We start from the raw sequence: 24,336 nt of genomic DNA, 5'->3' as shown, positions 1-24,336 counted from the left end.
GCTGAGGCGGAAGGATCGCCGGAGCCCAGCAGGGCGAGGCTGCGGTGCCCGGGAGCGGTCACTGCACTCCAGTCTGGGACACAGAGTGAGACTCCAACTCAAAAAAATAAAAAATAAAAAAATAAAAATAAAAGTTTAATGATACTTATTATATTTAAGTTGTCTTGTTCTTATTTTTCTAGGATTCTGACACTTCATGACATGTAATTATTTAGAGCAATAATGAATACTGACCTGTTTTGGATTAGTGGATGACCTTCGGAAATGATCCAATGATATCGACCATAGAGAAGCTGAATGAATATACTTCATTTGGAGTGAACAGCACAGACTGTTACTGAATTTTCAAGATGACAGATCCAATGATGGACTTTTTTGATGATGCCAATCTTTTTGGTGAGACCTTGGAAGGTTTGTCAGATGATGCATTTGTACAACCAGGACCTGTTTCGCTAGTTGATGAATTGAATTTGGGTGCAGAATTTGAGCCTTTGCACATAGATTCACTGAACCATGTTCAAGGTACTCCAGCACATCAGAAGATGACTGATTTTGAACAGTTAAATCAATTTGATTCAATGAAATTTCACCACGTTAATCAGTCTTTTGGTAGCCCAGCTGAACATGTGTTATCACCACACTCTCAGTTTAATTGTTCTCCAATCCATCCCCAAAACCAACCCAATGGTTTGTTTCCAGATGTAGCAGATGGCAGTCCAATGTGGGGTCATCAAACAGCTACTAGCATTTCAAATCAGAATGGATCTCCTTTTCACCAAGGACATTCACACTCTATGCATCAAAATAAAAGCTTTGTGGCACATCATGACTTTGCCTTATTTCAGGCCAACGAACAACAAACACAGTGCACTTCACTACGCTCACAACAAAACAGAAATAATCTCAACCCAGGGCAGAATTCTCTCAGCCAGTCTAAAAATTTCATGGATGTCAATGTTTCTGGTCCACATAGAGTCAGTGTTAACCACCCACCACAAATTACTAACGCATCTAATTCACAGCAGTCTCTTTCGATGCAGCAATTTTCCCAAACGTCAAATCCTTCAGTACACTTCCTTAAGTGTAGCAATCATCAAGAAGGAAATTTTAATGGACCTTCCCCAAATATGACTTCTTGTTCTGTCAGTAATTCACAGCAATTTTCTTCACATTATGCCTTTTCCAGTAATCATGTGTCACCAAACAGTCTACTTCAGTCCTCTGCAGTTCTTGCACCTAATCATACAAATCAGACTTTATCTGATTTCACTGGAGGTAATTCCTTTTCACCTCATAGAGGAATCAAGCAAGAATCCAGTCAGCACATCCTAAATCCCAATGCATCATTGAATTCAAATAATTTCCAAATGTTGCATTCATCACATCCTCAGGGTAATTATAGCAATTCAAAATTATCTCCTGTGCACATGAACTTCCCAGATCCTGTTGACTCAGGAACTCAAATGGGCCATTTCAATGATCATGTAGAAACTAATGGCTTTTCATCTTTAGAAGAGAATTTACTTCATCAAGTGGAATCTCAAACTGAGCCATTCACAGGACTTGACCCGGATGACCTCCTTCAGGAGGACCTTCTTCCACAATTTGATGAGTCAACTTTTGGACAAGATAATTCAAGTCACGTTTTAGATCATGACCTTGATCGACAGTTCACTTCACATCTTGTAACACGGCCTTCTGATATGGCTCAGACTCAGTTGCAAAGTCAGGTTCGGAGCTGGCATTCATCATTTTCTAATCATCAGCATATGTATGACAGAAATCGCCTATGTTTACAGCGACAGGTATGTAGTTCTTTGCCTTTGTTTTGGCGATTTGGGTAGGGTGAACTTTTATTGAGTTAATTTTATATGAAACAAAGTCAACATTTCTCAAACTCAGTAATTCTATTAAGTGAACACGCTTATTTTGATATACGATTATGTTGCTTTAAGTGTCTTATTGAAAGTGATTCATTGATGTGCTTAAAGCAATAGACTAACTTCTATACTTAGAAATGTAAGATTTTAAGACCTATTTTGTAACTTTTAATAATGATTACCTTTAACAAGTTATTTTATCCAAAACAGAAACTTAATCATCATAATTAAAAGGAAAAAAAACAGACTGGGAAAATTTTATTGCAAATATGATGGATGCAGTTAATAGTCCTATAAAAAGCTCATATAAATTGATTAGCAAAATTTTAAGATCTCAGTTTAACTAGATAAAACATGTAAGCTGAAATTTACAAAAAAGGAAATTAAATTAGTTTAAAAAACCCAGAGTAATATGAAACCTTAATAATAAAAATTCAATTTGAAGTGTGGTTTCATTTTTACTATTAGAAAACATTTTTAAGCTGGGCTCGGTGGCTCAGCCTGTAATCCCGCACCTTTGGGAAGCTGAGGTGAGTGGATTGCCTGAGCCCGCAGGTTCGAGACCCGCCTGGGCAGCGAGACCTCATCTCTACAATAAATAAAAAAATCAGCTGGGCATGGTAGCGCATGCCTGTAATTCCAGCTACTGGGAAGGCTGAGGCGGAAGGATCGCTGGAGCCCAGCAGGCAAGGCTGCGGTGGCTGGGAGCGGCCACTGCACTCCAGTCTGGGCGACAGAGTGAGACTCCAACTCAAAAAAAAAAAAAGAAAAGAAAACATTTTTAAAGTGTTACTGCTTAATATTGGCAAATTTATGGTAAAATTGGTACTTAGATGACTTTGTTAATTGATATTTTGAAGAACAATTTGGTGTTATATTAAAGAATATAAAATACATAAATAACCCCAACATAGCAAAAGTAATGAAACCAAAGATATTTATCTTAATATATTTATAAGAGACAACTGGAAACATAATTCATTATCATATTCACATTAGATGGACTATTATAGATATTAAAAAAGATTTTGGAGTCCAGGCATGGTGTCTCACACCTATAATTCCAGCACTTTGGGAAGCTGAGGTAGGAAAATCATTTGAGAGAAGGAGTTCAAGACCAGCCTGGGCAACATAGCAAGACCCCATCACTACAATAGAATTTTTTTTTTTTTGAGTTGAAGTCTCGCTCTGTCGCCCAGACTGGAGTGCAGTGGCTGCTCCTGGCCATCGCAGCCTCGACCTGCTGGGCTCCGGCGATCCTTCCACCTCAGACTTCCAAGTAGTCGGAACTATAGGCATGTGCTACCACACCCGGCTGATTTTTTTGATTTATTGTAGAGATGATGTTTCGCTGCCCAGGCGGGTCTCGAACCCGTGGGCTCAGGCAATCCACTCACCTCAGCCTCCCAAAGGCACGGGATTATAGGCTGAGCCTCTGAGCCCGGCCAAAATATTTTTTAAAAAATTAATTGGATGTGGTGGCACATGCCTGTAGTCCTAGCTACAGGAAGATTGCTTGAGTGTGAGGCTGCAGTGAGCTATGGTCACATCTCTGCACTGAAGCCTGGATGATAGAGGAAGTCCTTATCTTCCAAAATAAATAAATAAAATAAAAATTAAGGATTTTGAAGGCCAGTGCTGATGGGGACATAATTAAGATCATAGTAAAGTAGTTAAGAATGCAGGCTCTGGTCCCAGACTACATGGGTTATAATTTTGGGTTCTGTTACTAGCTATGTGACTTTGAACTAGTTATATAATTTCTCTATGTCTCTTTTTGCTCATCTTTAAAATGTGAAATAACAGGAGGATCTATCTAATCGGGCTTTGAAAAGGATTAATGGAGTTATAATCTATAAAAGTGTTTAGGACTGTGCCTAGCATATAGTAGGAAATTAATCTATGTTTTTGTAATTGTCCTTTTTTTCATAGGGGTATGAATATATGCATATGAAAAAGTATTGGAAGGAAATAAATTGTTTTAGGGTAATGAAATCACACCATTCCCTTGTTTTCTATAATTTTTGTCATGTGAATATATTACTTTTATAATTAAGTGAATTTCATGTAATATTTTACATTTTTTTTGAAATTCTTTTGTTAAATTAGGCATTCGTAAACTGCTCTAGCACTTTGGGCACCTGTGAAATTCAGCAGACAGTGAAATTATACCATGGCTTTTAAAATCAAATATTTAGGGATCAGTTTTTTGTTTTAAAACCTTAAAGTTTTTGAAAAAGATAAAAGCCTTATCTTTTCCATTGGGTTGATTTTAATTCTATTATTTTCAACACATTTTTAAAAATGTCTAAATAGTTGTAGAAATACTTAAAAGGCACTCCACCTCTCCTTTTTGTGACATGAGTTGAGTACTATGTTTTACTCCCTCTACTGGAGGAAGATTAAGCATCTTAGTCTTAGTCTTAGTCAGAAGGACCCTGGAAAAACTCTCCACTCATTGAACTTAGGTTCATCTATCCATTTTGTATATACATTGTTGACTAGTTTGACCAATCTCTTTGTCCAGTATATAATTGAAGTCATGAGGTATAGTGTTTATTAACAACTTTAAAAAATTTTAATTTTCTAAGGCCTGTCATTATTATTATTATTTTTTTGAGTTGGAGTCTCACTCTGTTGCCCAGACTGGAGTGCAGTGGCTGCTCCCGGCCACCGCAGCCTTGCCTGCTGGGCTCCGGCGATCCTTCCACCTCAGCCTTCCCAGTAGCTGGAATTACAGGCATGCGCTACCACGCCCGGCTGATTTTTAGTCTTAAACTCTATAGCCATTTACTGGTTTTTTTCCTATACAAAATTATCAGCTTTATGGAAGTATAATTGATATATAATAAACTGAACATGTGTTAAGTGTAGAATTCGGTATATTTTGACATATGAAGGGGACCAAAAAAAAAGCAATCCAGAATTATCTGTTGGAGGGCAGGCCCTTTGTAGTGCAAGCTTTCCCGCCCCCCCCCGCCCCCCCCAAGTCTTCTAGGAACTCATGGCATCAGTGTACCAGTTAGCATTGCTGTGAGAGAAGTTTGTCTTCGGTGAATTTTTGCTTTGAAAGAAGATTCTTTCAACGTATTTGCATATCTCATGATGGTTGATTTATGAACATATCTGCCCACACCATGCTGAGTGTGGCTGTTTTTGCCAAATATGGCATGATCCCCTTCCCCACCCTCTGTATTCACCCAATCTTGTCCTGAGCAACTTTTTTTGTCCGTGGATAAAGAAAGTCTCAAAGGGAAACATTTTGCTTGTGTGGAAAAGATGAAACAAAAAACGGCAGAGGCACTAAAAGGCATCAAAATCGAGTTCAAAAAGTGAGCAGTGTAAAAAGCATCTCTACAGGTGTATTGCATCAAACAGAAAGTACTGTAAAGGTGACTGAAGTTTAAACACGTAAAAATAAATACATAAATTTTTATAAATCAATTCCGGGGTTTTTTTGGTCCTCCCTCGTATGTATATACCAGTGAAATCAACATCACAATGAAAATACTGAACAGGCCAGGCGAAGTGGCTCAAGCCTGTAATCCCATCACTTTGGGAGGCCGAGGCAAGAGGACTGCCTGAGCCCAGGGTTTTGAGACCAGCCTGGGTAACATGGTGAGACCCCCATCTCTACAATATATCAAAAACTTAGTCCCTTCCCCCATTTAGGTAACCACTGATCTGATTTCTGTCACTATGGATTAGTTTGCATTTTCTAGAATTCATGCAATATGTACAGTGTGTCTGCCTTCTTTTATAACATGATTATTTTGAGATTTATCTACTTATTGCAAGTAAAATGGCTCATTCTTTTTTATTACTAAAATAGTACTCTATTATATGAATATACCTGCTGATATTATTTCCAGTTTTGAGTTATCATGAATAAAGATGCTCTGAATATTTGTGTATAGTTTTGTGAGGACATATATTTTTATTTCCATTGAGTAAATACCTAGCAATCGCTGAATTATTAGGTAGTTGTATATTTAACTTTTTAAGAAACTAGGAAAATAGGGCTGGGAACAGTGGATCACGGTTATAATCCCAACACTTATAGAGGCTTAGGTGAAAGGATTGCTTGAACCTAGGACTTCGAGACCATCTTGGGCAACATAGCAAGACCTCATCTCTACAAAACAGTCTACATATTAGCCCAGAGAGGTGGTGTTCACTAGAAGTCCCAGCTACTTGGAGGCTGAGGTGGAAGATTGCCTGAACCCAGAATGTTGAGGCTTTGGTGAGCTGTGATCATGCCACTGTACTCCAGTCTGGATGACAACGTAAGACCTCAACTCAAAAAAAAAAAAAAGAAAGAAAATAAATTAGGAAAATATTTTCTAGTGACTATATCATTTTACATTTCCTCTAACAGTTGTATGAGGGTTCCATTTACTTCACATCTTTGTCAGCACTTGATATATTCAATCTTTTTAATTTTAGCCATTTTAATAGGTACATAGTAGTACCATATTGTGGTTTTAATTTGCATTTCTTTAATGATTCATACTATTGTACATTTTTTCATGTGTTTATTGCCATCCATGTATCTATCTCCTCTGGTAAAGTTTCTGTTCAAATTTTTTGTCCACTTGAAAAATTAGGTTTGACTTTTTATTAAGTTGTAATATTCTGATTGTCAGATATATGTTCTGCAAATATTCTTTTCCAGTCAGTGTGTTGCTTTGCCCATTGTTTCTTTTTATTATTATTATTTTTTGAGTTGGAGTCTCACTCCTTTACCCAGGCTGGAGTGCAGTGGCACGCACGCTCACAACCACCCCAGCAGGTCAAGGCTGTGGTGGCCGGGAGTGTGCCACTGCATTCCAGTCTTTACTCTTTTGTTGGTTTCTCTTGCCGTGCAAAAACTTTTTAGCTTGATAAAGTCCCGCCTGTCAATTTTAGTTTTTGCTGCATTTGCTTTTGAGGACTTGGCCATGAGTTTATTGCCTAGACTGATGTCTGGGAGGGTGTTCCCTTTTTTTTCTTCTAGGATTGTTATAGTTTGACGTTTCACATTTAAGTGCCTGGTCCGTTGTGAGTTAATTTTTGTATATGGTGATAGGTAGGGGTCAAGTTTCATTCTTCCATGTGTGGTTAAGCCTGTTTTGTTAGCACCATTTACTAAATATGGTTTCTTTTTCCCAATATTTGTATGTTTCACCTCTTTGGTTAGATGAATACTGAGATATTTATTTTTTTGTATGACTTGTGAATGGGATTGTGTTTTTGCTTTTGTTCTCAGCCTGCTTGTTGTTGGTGTATAGAAATGCAACTGATTTTTGTGCCTTGATTTTGTATTCCAAGACTTTACTGGAGTTGTTTATCAGTACAAGGAAGTTTCTAGGTATAGAATCATATATCATCTACAAAGAGGGATAATTTAACTTCCTCTTTTCCTATTTGAATACCTCTGATTTCTTTCTCCTGCCTGATTGCTCTTTCTAGGACTTCCAGTACTGTGTTAAATAAGGTTGGTTGTTTTCATATTAAAATAAGCTAATCCGTACACTGCTTGTTAATATTTTTTGGGTGCCTATTTTGTTCTAAACTTTTTACAGTGTGTTATCTCTATCAATCACTAAAAGACTTAGCTATGGCACTAAAATAAGGAATACATATGTTTGTGTTTATGTAGTAATTTGTGACTTAGATTGTTACTTTTAAAGGGAGGGAAATATCTTCATTTTAGTAGATGGGTAGTACTTACAAGATAATAAGATTATATAATTCCAGCACTTTGGGATGCCAAGGCCAGAGGATAGCTTGTGACTAGGAGTTTGAGAACAACCTAGGTAACACAGCAAGACTCTGTCTCTACAAATGATAATAATAATTATTATGATAATTGTATTATTATTATTTTGCCAAGAATAATGATGTCTTAGCTACTCTGGAGGCCAAAGTTGGAGGATCGCCTGAGCTCAGGAGTTCAAGGTTACAGTGAGCCATGATCATGCCACTACACTCAAATCTGGGTGAAAGAGCAAATCCCTGTCTATTAACTTAAAAAGGGGGTGGGGGCTGGGTGTGGCAAGTGGACCAGGTATGGTAGCTCAAGCCTGTAATCCCAGCACTTTGGGAGCCCGAGGTGAGAGAATTACCTGAGTCCCCGGGTTCTAGACCAGCCTGGGCAACTTGGCGAGACCTCATCTCTACAATAAGTCAAAAAATTAGCCGGACATGGTAGTGCATGCCTGTAGTTCCAGCTACTTCTGGAGGCCTAAGCCCAGCAGGTTGAGACTGCAGTAGTCGTGAGCGTGCCACTGCCTGGGCGACACAGTGGGATTCCAACTCAAAAAAACAAAAAAGTGATGAGCAGCAGTACCAAAATGTAAAGATATTGAGGAAGATAAAATCACACAAACGATTACTGTGTAGCTATGCAAAGACCTTGGGAAAAAGACACTTTTTGTGGATTATGGAGCAACAGGAATCAAATCAAAAGGAATTTACAAGTGGTAGGAGGAAATCAGGATTTCATGTAGTCTACCTTTGAGATGTCTGATTATGAAATGAAAAATAAAAACAGTAATCTTAGGATTAGAAAGTATAAGGCAAGTAGAAATGAGTATTTTAAATGTTAATATTCTCATCTCTCAAGAGAAATTCCATACCCAATTGCTGTCACTTCCCATTTCCAGCTAACATCCCAAGTCCTAGGCAACAACCATCAGTCTCCCTTCTGTCTGTGGATTTTCGTATTCTGGACATTTCAAATAAATGGAATCATTCAATATATGATTCTTTATTACTGACTTATTTCATGTAGCAAAATTTTTTCAAGGTTCACCTGTATTGTAGCATGTAATTGTATTCCATTTTTAATTGTCAAATATTCCATTGTGTGCATATACTACATTTTGTTTATCCGTTTATTAGTGAAGGATTTTTTAGCTGTTTCTACTTTTTGGCCATTATAAATAATATTGGCATAAGCATGTAAGTATAAGTTTTTATTTCTCTAGGGTATGTACTTAGGATTGGAGTTGCTAGGTTGTATGATATTTCTGTGTTTAACTTTTTGGATAACTTTCAGACTTTTCCAGAGCAACTGTATCATTTTATATTCCCACTCATTATAGTATGATGGTTCTGATTGCTCCATATTTGCCAACCTCTGTTCTTATATATCTTTTTTGTTATAGCCATCTTAGTGCGTGTGAAGTGGTATCTCATTATGGTTTTTGATTTGCATTTTCCTGATTGCTAATGATGTTGAGCATCTTTTCATGGACTTACTGGCCATTAGTATATCTTCTTTCAGAAAAATGCCTATTATGCCCATTTTCAAGCTGGGTTATTTGTCGGTTTTTTTTTTTTAATTTTTATTTTTTTGAGTTGGAGTCTCACTCTGTCACCCAGGCTGGAGGGCAGTGGCACGCTCCCAGCCACCGCAGCCTCGGCCTGCTGGGCTCCTGTGATCCTTGTATCTCAGCTTTCCAAGTAGCTGGAACTACAGGTGCACACTACCACACCCGGCTAATTTTTGGTTTACTGTAGAGACAAGATCTTGCCAAGTTGCCCAGGTGGGTCTCGAACACGTGGGCTCAGGCAATCCTCTCTCCTCCACCTCCCAAAGTGCCAGGTTTACAGACTGAGCCAGGCCTATTTGCCTTTTTATTCTTGAGTTGTAGGAATTCTTTTTGTATTCCAGATCCAAGTTTCTTATCAGATATTTGATTTGCACATATTTTCCTTTCCTTTGGATTTTTTTATATAGAAGTTCATGTCTTCCACATATAAAGGTAGTTTTATTTCTTGCTTTCCATCTGGATGCTTTTTCTTTCCTAATTGCCCCTTCTAGAATCTTTGGTGCAATGTTGAATAGAAATGGCGAGGTTTTATGACAGTGTCTTGCTAAAAGAAAAAGAAAAGAAGTGGCAAGGCAGACAATGTTGCCTTCTTTGTGATGTTAAGGAAAGAATTCCGTCTTTCATTATTAAGTACTACATGATAGTTGTGGGTTTTCATAGATACACTTTATCAGGTTGTGGAAGTTCCTTTCTACTTTTAGTTCAATGTTATTATCATGAAAGGGTGTTTAACTTTGTCAGATTCTTTTTCTTCAACACTTGAGTTGATTATGTGGGTTTTCTTCTTTATTCTGTTAATATGTTATATTACATTAAAATATTTTCAGATACTAGCCTTGCATTTGTAAGATAAATTTTATCGGCTCATGATATGTATATCTCTTTCTGTATATTCTCAGATTAGATTTGCTATCATTTTGTTGCGGATATTTGTATCTATATTAGTAAGAATTATTGGCCTATTTAGTGAATTTATGATGTATACATGTTTGCTATGTTTGATTTTTGGTTTTAATTGCTTATCATGGATAATTGCATTAAACTGAACAATTCGCAAAATATTTATTTCCTGAGCCTCTTACTGAAAATTTATTATAAAAATACTGTATAAGCTGGGCTCGGTGGCTCAGCCTGTAATCCCGCGCCTTTGGAAGGCTGAGGTGAGTGGATTGCCTGAGTCCGCGGGTTCGAGACCCGCCTGGGCAACGAGACCTCATCTCTACAATAAATCAAAAAATCAGTCGGGCGTGGTCGCGCATGCCTGTAATTCCGGCTACTAGGAAGGCTGAGGTGGAAGGATCGCCGGAGCCCAGCAGGTCGAGGCTGCGGTGGCCGGGAGCGGCCACTGCACTCCAGTCTGCGCGACCGAGTGAGACTCCAACTCAAAAAAAAAAAAATACTGTATAAAACCTGGCGTGGGGGCTCAAGCCTGTAATCCCAGGACTTCGGGAGTCTGAGGCGAGAGGATTGCCCGAGCCCGTGGGTTCGAGACCAGCTTGGACAACGTGGTGAGACCTCATTTCTACAATAAGTCAAAAAATTAGCTGGGGGCGGTAGCGCCCTCCTGTAGTTCCAGCTACTTGGAAGGCTTAGGCGGAAGGATTGCCGGAGCCCAGCAGGTCGACACTGGGGTAGCTGTGAGGGTGACACTGCACTCCAGCCTGGGCAACAGAGTGAGACACCAACCTAAAAAAAAGTATATGAAAATACATTATTTTTAAAAGTATTATAAAAATGAAACATTGAACTGTGGTTTTTCCATCTCCCCACGCCCCAGATTAGAGCAAATTAGAATAGAATCAACAAGCTTCTAGTCCGTCTTGGTCCCCAGACTCATTCTTAAGTCTTCACTCCACATTGAAGGATAAATTACTTATTAAATCCTTCTAAGATTATAGCAGCTTGCAAGATGACCTTCACTCTGGATGGTGGAAGTGGTTGGGGACAAATCTAATTTTTTTTTTTTTTTTTGAGTTGGAGTCTCGCTCTGTCGCCCAGACTGAGTGCAGTGGCATGCTCCCGGCCACCATAGCCTCTACCCGCTGGGCTCCGGCGATCCTTCCGCCTCAGCTTTCCAAGTAGCTGGAACTACAGGCGCGCGCTACCATGCCCAGCTAATTATTGACTTATTGTAGGGATCAGGTCTTGCCAAGTTGCCCAGGCGGGTCTCGAACCCGCGTGCTCAGACAGTCCACTCACCTCGGCCTCCCAAAGTGCTGGGATTACAGACTAAACCACCAAGCCTGGGCTAATTTCTTTTTTAACTTTTAAAAACACCATGTACTAGAAGAAATACAATGACTTTTAAGAGATATGAAAGAGTTGTTTTTGTCTATACTGAAAGTCAAAGGTTTTTCATAATTTTGCCTACCCAAGCCATTTAAACTTATTTTCTACTAGTTCTCTATGGAGTTTTAGAGTGAGCATTTAATATCTTATGCTTTATCATGACGGGGTTAGTGCATGGCTGTGTCTCAGAATCTTATAAGAATATGAATGTTTTAATATCTCATAATTTCTTGAACTATAACATGAAATTTTGCTCTACACAGCTATTTCACTTGTGCCTTTGCTTATAATGCTTATTGTTTTCCTTTGAATATTTTCTCATTATCTCTTCATTATAAATATTAGCTTATTTGTGACAAGTCTTCTTGTCCTCTCTGGTTTATATTGATTTATCTGTTTCCCCAGGATATCTGACCATTTATTGTTATGCCTCCTTTTCTCATATTTTAAATGTATTATGTATATTTTGTCTCTATAATGAGAATACTAACTTTTCTGTAAGCAGCATTCAATCTCATTTTTGTCTGTTCCCCAGGTGTTCTATTGTTGCTCCTGTATGTATTGTGTTTTTAGCAAATATTTTCTAAGTTGGGTGTCTGCTACTAGCAGCAGACCAGCATAAATTATAGAAATTAGATTAATCTAATTTTAGTTTGTAGTAAAATGAAACTCACAAAAGGAGGAATTATTAGATAAGTCAGGGTAAAATTAATTCTGTTATGTATATGTCCACTTGGTAAGTACATTTTGAAATCCATTTTACTGAGGCATAATTTACATACATACAATAAAAGTGTACCCATCTGAAATGTAATTTGACGAGTTTTTACAGTATATTATACAACTATGTAATCATTACCCCAATCAAGATATAAAACACTTCCATAATCCCCAAGTTTCCATGTGCCCTTGGTAGGTAGTCAGCCTCTCATTCCTGGCTCCAGACAATCACTAATCTACTTTTTGCCACTATAGATTAGTTTTACCTGATTTTAAATTTCATATGGGTGGAATCATATTTATATACTTTTGTGTCTGACTTTTTTCACTGAGTATAATATTTTTTATGATTTATTCATGTTATTTCTTGTGTCAGTTGACTTCTTTCTCTGTCTTTTTTGGGATATAATTTACATATTGCAAAAATTTACCCTTTCTAGTGGATAGTTTTGACAAATATATATAGGTAAGTAACATTAATCAAGATAGAGAACAGTTACATCAGCCCTCCAGATGTTCTAATACTCTTTTGTAGTAACCCCTCCTCTAACCAGTAACCTCTGGCAACCACTGATTTGGTTTTTGCCCCTATAGTTTTTACTTTTCAAGAATGTCATATATATGATATACAGTATATATGTGACCTTTTGAGTCTGGTTTATTTTACTCAGCATAATGCATTTGTGATTCAATTATATTGTCTAAGGTAGTGGTTTGCTCCTTTCTATGACTGATTAACATTCCTGTTTAAGACATATACCACAGTTTACTCATATACCTCTTGTTGACCACTTGGATTGTTTGGTAGTTTTTGGCTATTATGAGTGAATCTGAATATTCAAGTTCAGTCTTTGTGTATATATGTTTTGATTTATTTTGCATAAATATGTAACAATGGAGTTAATGGTTCACATGTTAAGTGTATATTTAGCTTTATAGCAAATTGCCAAACTTTCAAAATTGGTTGTACTATTTACATTCCCACAAACAGTGTATGAAAGTTCCAAATGCTCCTTCCTCTTCAGTCATTGATATTGTCAGTCTTTGTAATTTTAGTCATTTTATTGAGTGTGTATTGGTATCTCATTATGGTTTTAATTTGTGTTTTGCTAATGGGTAATGATGCTGTGCATCTTTTCATAGGTATATTGACCAAAAATGCATGTTTTATTTTGTGAAGAATCTGTTGGAATATTTTGTACAGACATTGAAGTCAAAGTCTCTAATGTGATTAAGACCTGGAAAACAGATGTATGTGCCTGCATACATGTGTGTGTTTATATGTTGTTGTGTTTGGGAAAAGGAGGAAGAGTTGGAACATGAGCTGAAAGGCCCACAGTAGCTTTTATAAAAAAAAAAGTCTAATTAGGTAATTGTGTGGGATTAAGGAAGACCAGCCACATATAATACAGATTCCTGAAAGCAGATGAGTGAGGAAATAGCATCTAGAAATCTAGGAATAGGCACTATTTAGAGACTTAAATAGCAGTCATGGGACAAAACTTCAAAGATAGCTACTGGGATTAAGGGAAACGAATAAATATCAAGATGTTAACCTAGATTTAGAAGTCTAGTGATACTGGCTCCTTAGTATGGGAATTGAAGCCTAAAGAACATTTATAATTTTTAGGCAGGTTTATTGAAATAGTTTCCATTCATTAAAACTTATCGTTTTTATTATATAGTTCCATGAGTTTTTAAAAATGTGCACAGTTATGTAACTATACCATAATCAAGACATAGATTATTGCTATAAACTCCCAAAATTCCCTCATTCTTTCCCCTAACCCCAGACCCTGGCAATCAATGATTAATCGTCATCGTTTTGCATTTTTGAGAATGTTACACAGATGGAATGATGTAGTATATTGCTTTATTATTCTGACTTCTTCTTAGCATAGTACATTTTTTGTTACATGTATCAGTAGTTTTTTCTTTCATGTTATTGAGTAGTATTCCATTATATAAATGTACCATGTTATATATTCACCAGAACATTTGGGTTGTTTCCAGGTGTTGACAACTATGAAGAAAGCTTCTGTAAACATGTATATACAGGGTTTTTTGTTGTTGTTGTTACCATATTTTTTCATTCTCTTGTATAAATATGCAAGAGTAGGATTGCTTGGGATCATATGTTAAGTGTATGTTGAACTTTATGAAGCATTGTGAAGCTGTTTTTCTTCTTTTTAAAAAAATCAGGATTTAATGAGAGGACAGAAAATCTTCCACAGTGGAAGGGGTGCTGAGTGAGTTTCCCTACCAAGCTGTTTTTCAAAACGGTGGTACCATTTTGAATTCTCACCAGCTGTGTATGAAGGCTTTTGTTGCAGCCGGGCTTGGTGGCTCAGCCTATAATCCGCGCTTTGGGAGGTGAGTGGATTGCCTGAGCCTGGGAGTTCGAGACCCACCTGGGCAACTTCATCTCTACATTAGATGACCTCATCTCTACATTAAATCAAAAAATTAGCCGGGCGTGGTAGCACACGCCTGTAGTTCCAGCTACTTAGAAGGCTGAGGCAGAAGGATCGCCAGAGCCCAGCTGGTCAAGGCTGCTGTGGCCAGAAGCGTGCCACTGCACTCCAGTCGGGGCAATAGAGTGAGACTCCAACTAAAAAAAAAATTTAAAAAAAAGGTTCTTGTTGCTCTATATCCTCTTCATCACTTAATATTGTTAGTTTAAATCTTTTTACCCTGGGGAGACACCCCTTATCAACAAGGGTACCTGAACGAAGCATATTTGTATACCTAAAACTTAACTGTACCCTGCAATATCATAATAAAAAATATTGATTAAAAAAAATAAAATACATTTTTTTGCCCATTCAAATAGATATGCATTGATATCTCATGGATTGACCTTGCATTTCCTTAATGTCTAGTGATGTGAACATCTTTTCTCAGTGTTTATTTGCTAGACAATTATCTTCTTTGGCAAAGTTTCTGTTCAAATCTGTTACTTATTTTTAAACTTATTATATTACTGAATTTTGAGACTTATTTATATAAGGAACATTAATCATAATCACGATAATTAACACTGACATTTACTGAATGTTTATGTGTCAGATACTGTTCTAAGATCCTTTGCTTGAATTATGTCACTTAAATTCACAGCTTATTAGGTTAAATACTATGATTAACCTCATTGTACAGATGATGAAACCATACCAAACACTTGTTAGGTTTTAGAGATACAAATTGAATTTGACCTTGGCTTTTAAGTCACTATAATATGCTATGGTAAATAAAACTAAAATTATATAGTAAAAAGGAAGTTATATCCAAAAGTGAATTTTGAACAGTCATTTGGGAGACTACCTTTTGAAGAAAGGGCATGCTAGACAACTAGACAGTAAATTCAGCATTTTAGATATCACAGATCTGAAAAAGGCTGGGTGTGGTGGCTCATGCCTGTAATACCAGAACTTTTGGAGGATGAAGTGGGAGGATTACTTGAGGCCAGGGGTTCAAGACCAGTGAAGACCCCCATCTTTACAAATAATTTTTAGAAATTAGCCTGGTATGGTGGCATGTGCCTGTGGTCCCAGCTACTTGGGAGGCTGAGGTGGAGGATCACTTGAGCTCAGAATTTCAAGTTTGCAGTGAGGTACGATGGTGCTACTCCACTCCAGCCTGGGCATGTGAACAAAAATCCCAGAAAAAAAAAGACTAAAAAAGACTCCCAGAAAAATAAAAGACTAAAAAACTGAAACAAGCTTAGTGTTGCTGCAATATGAAGTAAAATAAGTCTTTGAGAATTGGAGATACAACTGGAAAGAGTTGGTGACTCAACTCTCAGAAGTTCAGAAATGTGGGTACAGACTTAAACCCTTTTCTTTCCTTCACATTTTGATAGTGGGTTTTAAAAGACTTCTTTCTTCTTGCTCCTCCCTTCCCCTACCACTATAACATGGATTAAAGTAACTCTCAGGCCTCTTTTAGCATTTCATAGATTTCTCCCACTGTTAGAAGAAATAGGCAATATTATATTTCTATTTTACTGTTTTCTTTCTGGATAAAAACATCTCAAATGTCAGGCTAATAGAATAAAAAAGACAAATAATTTGTTTTTAGTGTCAAGACATCATTGCATTAGAACAGTAAGTCTTTTCCTTAAATGCCTGAATATAAGAATTATTGTTTACTTAGATTAATAATAAGATAATAGTCTTCAGTTTGAGTTATAATTTTTTTTTTTTGAGTTGGAGTTTCACTCCGTCGCCCAGACTGGAGTGCAGTGGCCGCTCCTGGCCACCGCAGCCTCGACCCACTGGGCTCCGGTGATCCTTCTGCCTCAGCCTTCCGAGTAGCCGGAATTACAGGTGTGCGCTACCATGTCCGGCTAATTTTTGATTTTATTTATTTATTTATTTATTTATTTATGAGTTGGAGTCTCACTCTGTCGCCCAGACTGGAGTGCAGTGGCCACTCCCGGCCACCGCAGACTCGACCTGCTGGGCTCCGGCAATCCTTCCACTTCAGCCTTCCAAGTAGCTGGAACTACAGGCATGTGCTACCACCCCCGGCTAATTTTTTGATTTAATGTAGAGATGAGGTCTCGCCAAGTTCCCCAGGTGGGTCTCGAACTCCCAGGCTCAGGCAATCCACTCACCTCAGCCTCCCAAAGCGCGGGATTATAGGCTGAGCCACCGAGCCCAGCTGAGTTATAATATTTTACTGTAAATTTTATTGAAGTATATACATACAGAAGATATATAAATTATAAGTGAACAGTTTCATCAGTTTTCAAAGTAGACATTGTCTATGTAACCACTCTCCAGTTCAAGAAATAGAACATTATTATAAACCTAAAAGCCTTCTCTGGCCTCCTGCTGGTAATTACTTGACCTCACCAAGGGTAACCACTATTCTTACAACCTCATAGATTAGTTTTGCATGGTATTGAACTTTATATGTAATTTTATTGGATGTATACCCAGGAGTGGAATTGTTCAATCATTATGTATGTGAATGTATCAGTTTTCTAATGCTATGTAGTAATAAATCACCACATATTTAATCTGGCTTTAGATAGCACACATTTATTATCTCATCTTTTCCTTGGATCACATGTCTGGGCACAACTTAACGGGGGTTCCCCTCTCAGGCTCCCACAAGATTACACACAAGGTGTCAACTAGGGCTGCAGCATGTCACCTGTTAAGCTCACAGGATTGTTGAGAAAGTACATCTCCTTGCAGCTGTAGAATTCATAACAGTATGTTTTCCCAGGGTGAACAGGAGAGTATCTGTGAGCACAGAGAAGGCCTAAGCTTTCTTTTTTTTTTTGAGTTGGAGTCTCAGTCTGTCACCCAAACTGGAGTGCCATAGCTGCTCTCAGTCACTGCAGCCTTGACCTGCTGGGCTCAGGTGATCCTTCCACCTCAGCCTTCCAAGTAGCTGGAACTACAGGCGTGCACTACCATGCCCGGCTAATTTTTGATTTATTGTAGAGGTGAGGTCTCACCAAGTTGCCCAGGCGGGTCTCGAACCTGCAGGCTCAGGCAATCTACTCACCTCGGCCTCCCAAAGCACTGGGATTACAAGTTGAGCCACTGAGCCTGGCTAAAATTCTTCTTTTTTAATAAAAATTTTTATTTTGAGATAATTACAGATTCACATTCAATTGTAAGAAAGAATACAGAGAGATCCCGTGTATCCTTTATCTAGTTTATCACAATGGTAGCACCTTGTAAAACTGTATCATAGTCAGGAAATTGAGTGGATATAGTCAACCAACCTTATTTGGATTTCCCTAGTTTTGCATGCTTTCATTTGTATGTTTTTGTGTACTTATTCTTATGAAATTTTGTCACATGTATAGATTCATGTATCTGTTACCATAGTCAAGATACAGAATAATTCCATCACCACAAGGATTCCTGGTGTAGACCTTTTATAGCCAAACCTACTTCTCTCACACCCTACTCTCCTATCTCTAACCCTTGGCAACCACTACTGTGGTTTTTACCTCTATAGTTTTGTTATTTCAAGAATGTTACACAAATGAAATTTGTTCGGTATGTACTAAACTGCTTAGGTCTGGCCCACCCTCACCTAGTTAAAAATCTCTCTCTCTGTTTCTCTGTCTGTCTGTCTGTCTGTCTCTCTCAAATCAAGATCTCTTTATTTCCCCATCAAACTTTTTCTTTCCATTGAGGAGTATACTCAAGTTAACTAAACTGTAGAATTATCACAGTCCTAAGAATGTCCTCACTTCTGATACCAACTGCAAGTTCTGGGGGTTCCCCAAACCACCCTCAGTTTTAATAATTTGCTAACTGGAGACGCAGAATTCACTGAAAACAGTTATGCTCCTGGTTACGGTTTTATTACAGGGAGAGACTGTAAATTGAAATTAGCCAAAGAAAGAGATATATCAATTAGAGCCTGGGAGAGTTTCAACCACAAAGCTTCTCTTGTCCTCTCCCCATGGAATCAGGTCCCAGCATTGATGTCTGACAATATGCAGAGTATTGCCAACCAAGGAAGTTCACCTGAGCCTTGTCAGGGTTTTGTTGTTGTTTTTAATCAGCACTTCATTACATAGACACGATTGCTTAATTGATTGTCCACATGGTTGCTCTCACTCTCCAGACCCACTGGTAGTAGGTAACCCAAAGTCCCAACCCTAAATCCTGTGGTTGGTCTTTCTGATGTCGCCAGCCCCTGCCCTAAATAAAGACATGCCTGTCAGGGATGACAGATTACCTCCTAGAAGTGAAGGGTGAAGGCCAAACCTCCCTTTGTGCAAGGCTAAGGTCTTTACTACACAAATATACTTAGTGTTAGAAAAACATAGACCTTTGAAACTTTTTGTAGTTTAGTCATTCATCCATTCATCGAATATTTTTCATTTTGTTTGACATGTATTCTGTTGTGCTTCAGATATACAGAACAAAGTTTTTGCTCTTATGGAGCTTGCTTCTTAGTGTACGTTTTGGATTTTTTTTCTTTGATTTTGCAGGTCTCTATTAGACAAAACTTCCATAATAGGACAGACCAAAATAATAGTCAGTGTTGGATTGCGTTATAGCCCTCCTTTAAATGAAATGGAAGCATTTATTAACCTCTTAGAATAGCATTTAAAAAACTTTTTTACTAGGACCCAGTGTATAAGTGCCTATTTATAAATGTTTATGAATATATATATGTAGGAGTGGATGTGTATTAAGATATAGCCAGTGTTTACAAAACACTGCTCTGTTTCATTTATAAAGAATGTTAGCCGGCTCAGTGGCTCAGCCTGTAATCCCGCGTCTTTGGGAGGCTGAGGTGAGTGGATTGCCTGAGCTCGTGGGTTCGAGACCCGCCTGGGCAGCAAGACCTCATCTCTACAATAAATCCAAAAATCAGCCGGGCGTGGTAGTGCATGCCTGTAGTTCCAGCTACTTGGAAGGCTGAGGCGGAAGGATCACCGAAGCCTAGCAGGTTGAGGCTGCGGTGGCTGGGAGCGGCCAGTGTACTCCAGTCTGGACGACAGAGTGAGACTCCAACTCAAAAAAAAAAAAGAATGTTAGTTGCTATCCACTAAATTGATGGTCCTTAATGAGATTACAGTTCATAGTTCAAAAACATTGTCTTAGATAATCAGACTATTGAGAATAATGATGATGGCCTGTAACTACAAGGAGTAAGCTTAAAGCCATAGGACCTAAACAAATAAGATCTGAAAAGAAATTCAGATGCATAGTACTAACTTCTGTACTTCAGTTTCCAGATGAATGGACTAGATAAAGTATAGCTGAAAGTATAGGTGGTACAAATATTTTCCAATAGGGAAACTTATTGTTTTTTGGGGTTGGAATGCCGTGGCATGCTCATGGCCACCCCAGCATCGACCTAATGGGCTCCGGCGATCCTTCCACCTCAGCCTTCCAAGTAGCTGGAACTAGAGACAGGCACTACTGCACCCAACTAGTTTTTTATTTTATTGTAGAGATGAGGTCTCAGCAAGTTGCCTGGGCTAGTCTCGAACCCCTGGGCTAGGGAATCCACTTGCCTCAGCCTCCCAAAGTGCTGAGACTACAGACTGAGCCACCAAGCCCGGTCGAAACTTATTGTTAAAATATAAAATCAGAGCTGGGCATGGTGTCTCATGCCTGTAATACCAGCACTTTGGGAGGCCGAGGGGAGAGGATCGCCTGAGCTCAGGGATTTGAGACCAGTCTGAGCAACATGGGGAGACCTCGTCTCTACAATAAATAAAAAAACATTATCCAGGTGTAGTGGTGCATGTCTGTGGTTCAGTTACTTGGACGACTGAGGCAGAAGGATAGTCGAGACTGCGGTGGTAATGAGAAGCGTGCCATTGTACTCCAACCTGGGTGACAGAGTGAGACTCAAGTCATGCCTGTAATACCAGCACTTTGGGAGGCCAAGATGAGAGGACTGAGTCATTTTGCTTTGTAGATAATTTCTCAAACCTGCTTAAGACAGTTTTAAGTTCATCTTTTTTCGAGTATTTACATGGTTCTTTCTTTTCATTCAGATTTTAGTATCAATAGATTTCCTCTGTGAGATCTCTGAATCTGTTCTAAAATGGTCACCCTGTCACTTTCCATCATAGCATGCTATCTTCATTTGCTGAATAGTCTATCTTTATTTGATATTTTTCCTATTTTCTTACTGCCCTCTCTAAAATGTTTGCTATATTAGGAAAAAAAACTTTTTATTTTTTTATTCTCAGCACTTATATCAGTGTCTAGCAACTAATATGTACTGAAAGAATATTTCTGAATGAGTGATCTAGTTCATGTCCCTCTTAAGTCAAAACATAATACATTTCTCTTGGTGAGACTAGAGTATATTGTAGTAATTAATTACTACTTTTTTTGTTCGATAAAAGAACAGATTTCTGTTTGTGCAGTCTAAGATTTCATTTGCTAATTTTTTTTGGCCAGCTTAATATACCATACACTCATTTCATTTAGAAGGCATATATCACTGATTGGTTGATTGCTTGATTGATTGAGATGGAGGTCTCTCTATATTGCTCAGGCAGATCTCGAATTCCTGGCCTCAAGTGATGTTTCCCATCCCACCCTCCCTAAGTGCAGTAGTTATAGGCGTGAGCCATTGTACCCAGCCGTTTATTTTATACAGTCATGTGCTACATAGTGACGTTTTGGTCAACAACAGACTGCATATACAAGGTGATGCCCTAAGATTATAATCCCATATTTTTACTGTACCTTTTCTATGTTTACATATGTTTAGATATGCAAATACTTACCACTATGTTAAAGTTACCTGGGAATTCAGTATAGTAATATGCTTGTTCAGGTTTGTAGCCTAGGAACAATAAGTTATACTATATAATAGTCTAGGTGTGTAGTAGGCTATACTATCTAGGTTTGTGTAAGTACACTCATTTTTGTAAAGTATATCATTTGCACAATGATGAAATCACCTAAGTATGGATTTCTTAGAATATATCCTTGTTACATGATGCTTGATCCTTGTTAGTTTTACCTCAATGGTAGTTTTGTGTGTGATTGCATGCATATCCATTTATAGATTCTGGCTCACAAGATTTTTTTTATTTAATCAGTGTTTTTTTAGTATGATTATTCAACCAAGGGGGAGAGGGTCTGATTAAGAACTAATGGTAGGGTTCCTGAAGAGACACTAAGTTGAAATGAAAGGTCAGTAGGAAGGAAAGGTCAAATAAGCCAGATAGCACCAGTTAACATAATTTAAACAGGAAATATTCATTAAAGAGAGGTTTAGGCTGGGCTTGGTAGCTCAACCTGTAATCCCAGCACTTTGGGAGGCCGAGGTGAGTGGATTGCCTGAGCCCGTGGGTTCGAGACCCACCTGGGCAGCTTGGTGAGACCTCATCTCTACAATAAATCAAAAATTAGCTGGACGTGGTAGCGCACGCCTGTAGTTCCAGCTACTTGGAAGGCTGAGGCGGAAGGATCGCCAGAGCCCAGCAGGTCGAGGCTGTGGTGGCAGGGAGCGGCCACTGCACTCCAGTCTGGGTGACAGAGTGAGACTCCAACTCAAAAAAAAAACAAAAAAAAAAAGAAAGGTTTAATGCAAGCTGAAGAATCTGTTGGATGAATTTTGGAAGGATTTAGTTGACATGTGTAGGTTTTCTCTTCCTAGTTTTAAAAGGAACATAGGATTTTTCCACCAGATTCAGACTCAACATTGGAGTTTTATCCTTTCTTATCTAAATATTATTCTCTATGGAACATAGTATGGAAATAACTATAATAATACTTGAAGAATTGTGTTCTCTATCATTTATCTTCTCACTTCCTTACTCTTCCTTTCTCAACTACCCATTACCCACATACCACACACTCAAGATCTTAGCCCTTCTTTTTCAAAACAATTAACAGAGCATTTTTAATTGTTCTAATAATTTTGACAAGCATTGCATCATTGTTGGCTATAACCTTCCTTACACTATTCTTATAGGTCAGTGTCTCTCATATTATTCTTAATTTTGTACCTTTTTTTCTGTCTTTATTTCTTGCTTTTTGAAATCTTTATGGCTGCACAGTTGTTCATAGATAAACAATTTTTTCCCCTAGAATCACTTCTGATTGTATTGCTGGAGTTTTGGTTTTGAGTTCTTATCATGCTGAACCACATTTCTTGATCTTATTGATCTGTCTATCCTTTTGTAGTTTCAGATAATACCATGTTCTTGTTTTTTCTTTAACTTCAAATGATATATGTTTATAAAGACATTAACACACAACAACTATGCCTAAAGTGCCAGTTCTTTTATGAACACCAAATGGACATGCTTGGTTTTCTCATATGGTTCTCACCACTTCACAAATAAATTTTTTTCTTGAGGTCAGAATTATGTCCAGAGATGCAGTTTCTCTTATTTCTTTTGTGTTTTGCAAGAAGAAATTTTAATGTGAGGAAATAAAGAATATTTGTGATTTCTAGAATGCTTCTGAATTTTTTTTTTTTTTTGAGTTGGAGTCTCACTCTGTTGCCAAGGTTAGAATACAGTGGCACACTGACAGCCATCCCAGTGTCGACTTGCTGGATTCAGGTGATCCTTCTGCCTCAGCCTTCCAAGTAGCCAGAACTACAGATGCGCACTGCCACACCCCACTAATCCTTTTGATTCTTTTTTTTTTTTTGAGTTGGAGTCTCACTCTGTCACCCAGACTGGAGTGCAGTGGCACGCTCCCGGCCACCACAGCCTTGACCTGCTGGGCTCTGGCGATCCTTCCGCCTCAGCCTTCCAAGTAGCTGGAACTACAGGCTTGCGCTCCTACGCTCGGCCATTTTTCTTTTATTTATTGTAGAGATGAGGTCTCGCCAGTTGCCCAGGTGGGTCTCGAACCCATGGGCTCAGGCAGTTTACTCACCTCGGCCTCCCAAAGCGTGAGATAACAGGCTGAGCCACCGAGCCCGATCTTTTTGATCTATCATAGAGATGAGGTTTCGCTGAGTTGCCCAGGCTGTTCTCGAACCCATGGACTCAGGCAGTCCACTGACGTCAGCCTCCCAAAGTGCTGGAATTATAGGCTTGAGCCACTGCACCTGGCCCTGACATTTTATTTTTTATTTATTTATTTTTTTTTCCGAGTTGGAGTCTCACTCTGTCACCCAGACTGGAGTGCAGTGGCCGCTCCCGGCCACCGCAACCTCGACCTGCTGGGCTCCGGCGATCCTTCCGCCTCAGCCTTCTGAGTAGCTGGAACTACAGGCATGCGCTACCACGCCCGGCTGATTTTTTGATTTATTGTAGAGATGAGGTCTCGCTGCCCAGGCGGGTCTCGAACCCGCGGGCTCAGGCAATCCACTCACCTCAGCCTCCCAAAGGCGCGGGATTACAGGCTGAGCCACCGAGCCCGGCTAGTTTCTCCTATTTTTAACAACTTCCATTACTATGGCACAGTTACCAAAACTAAGAAAATGATACTAATACACTATTAGTTATGCTTCAAGGTGTCTTTGGCTTTTACACACTTTTCCATGAATGTCTTCTTTTCCAGAATTTAGTCCAGAGTATTGGATTTATTTGCCATGTCTGCCCAATCTTCTCTGCTTATGGTAGTTTTCTCAGTTTTGTCCTTTTTTTCCCCCATTTCATTAACAGTTTTTCAGTACCATAATCAGGTATCCTGTAGAAACCCCTAATC

General features: G+C 38.5%; 1 protein-coding gene across 2 annotated transcripts in view; it reads left to right on the top strand.

Annotated features, from left to right (window-relative positions):
• CHD9 (chromodomain helicase DNA binding protein 9) overlaps window positions 1-24,336 on the top strand; it is a 286,505-nt gene that overhangs the window by 118,658 nt on the left and 143,511 nt on the right. The window contains exons 1-2 of one of the 2 annotated variants that reach the window (XM_021717460.1): window positions 263-411; window positions 1,513-1,805. In XM_021717460.1, coding sequence (XP_021573135.1) covers window positions 351-411; window positions 1,513-1,805 — 354 coding nt within the window. In that variant the 5' untranslated portion in view covers window positions 263-350. Of the gene's footprint in view, window positions 1-182; window positions 1,806-24,336 lie in introns of those variants that run through there. The other variant, XM_021717459.1, reaches the window with a different exon arrangement.

The sequence above is a fragment of the Carlito syrichta genome, unplaced genomic scaffold, assembly GCF_000164805.1.
Source record: "Carlito syrichta isolate Samal-C Ts95f unplaced genomic scaffold, Tarsius_syrichta-2.0.1 Scaffold309768, whole genome shotgun sequence".
Classification (NCBI taxonomy): Eukaryota; Metazoa; Chordata; class Mammalia; order Primates; family Tarsiidae; genus Carlito; species Carlito syrichta.
The sequence above is the reverse complement of the archived record's forward strand: the minus strand, read 5'-3'. Positions and strand labels throughout refer to the sequence as shown.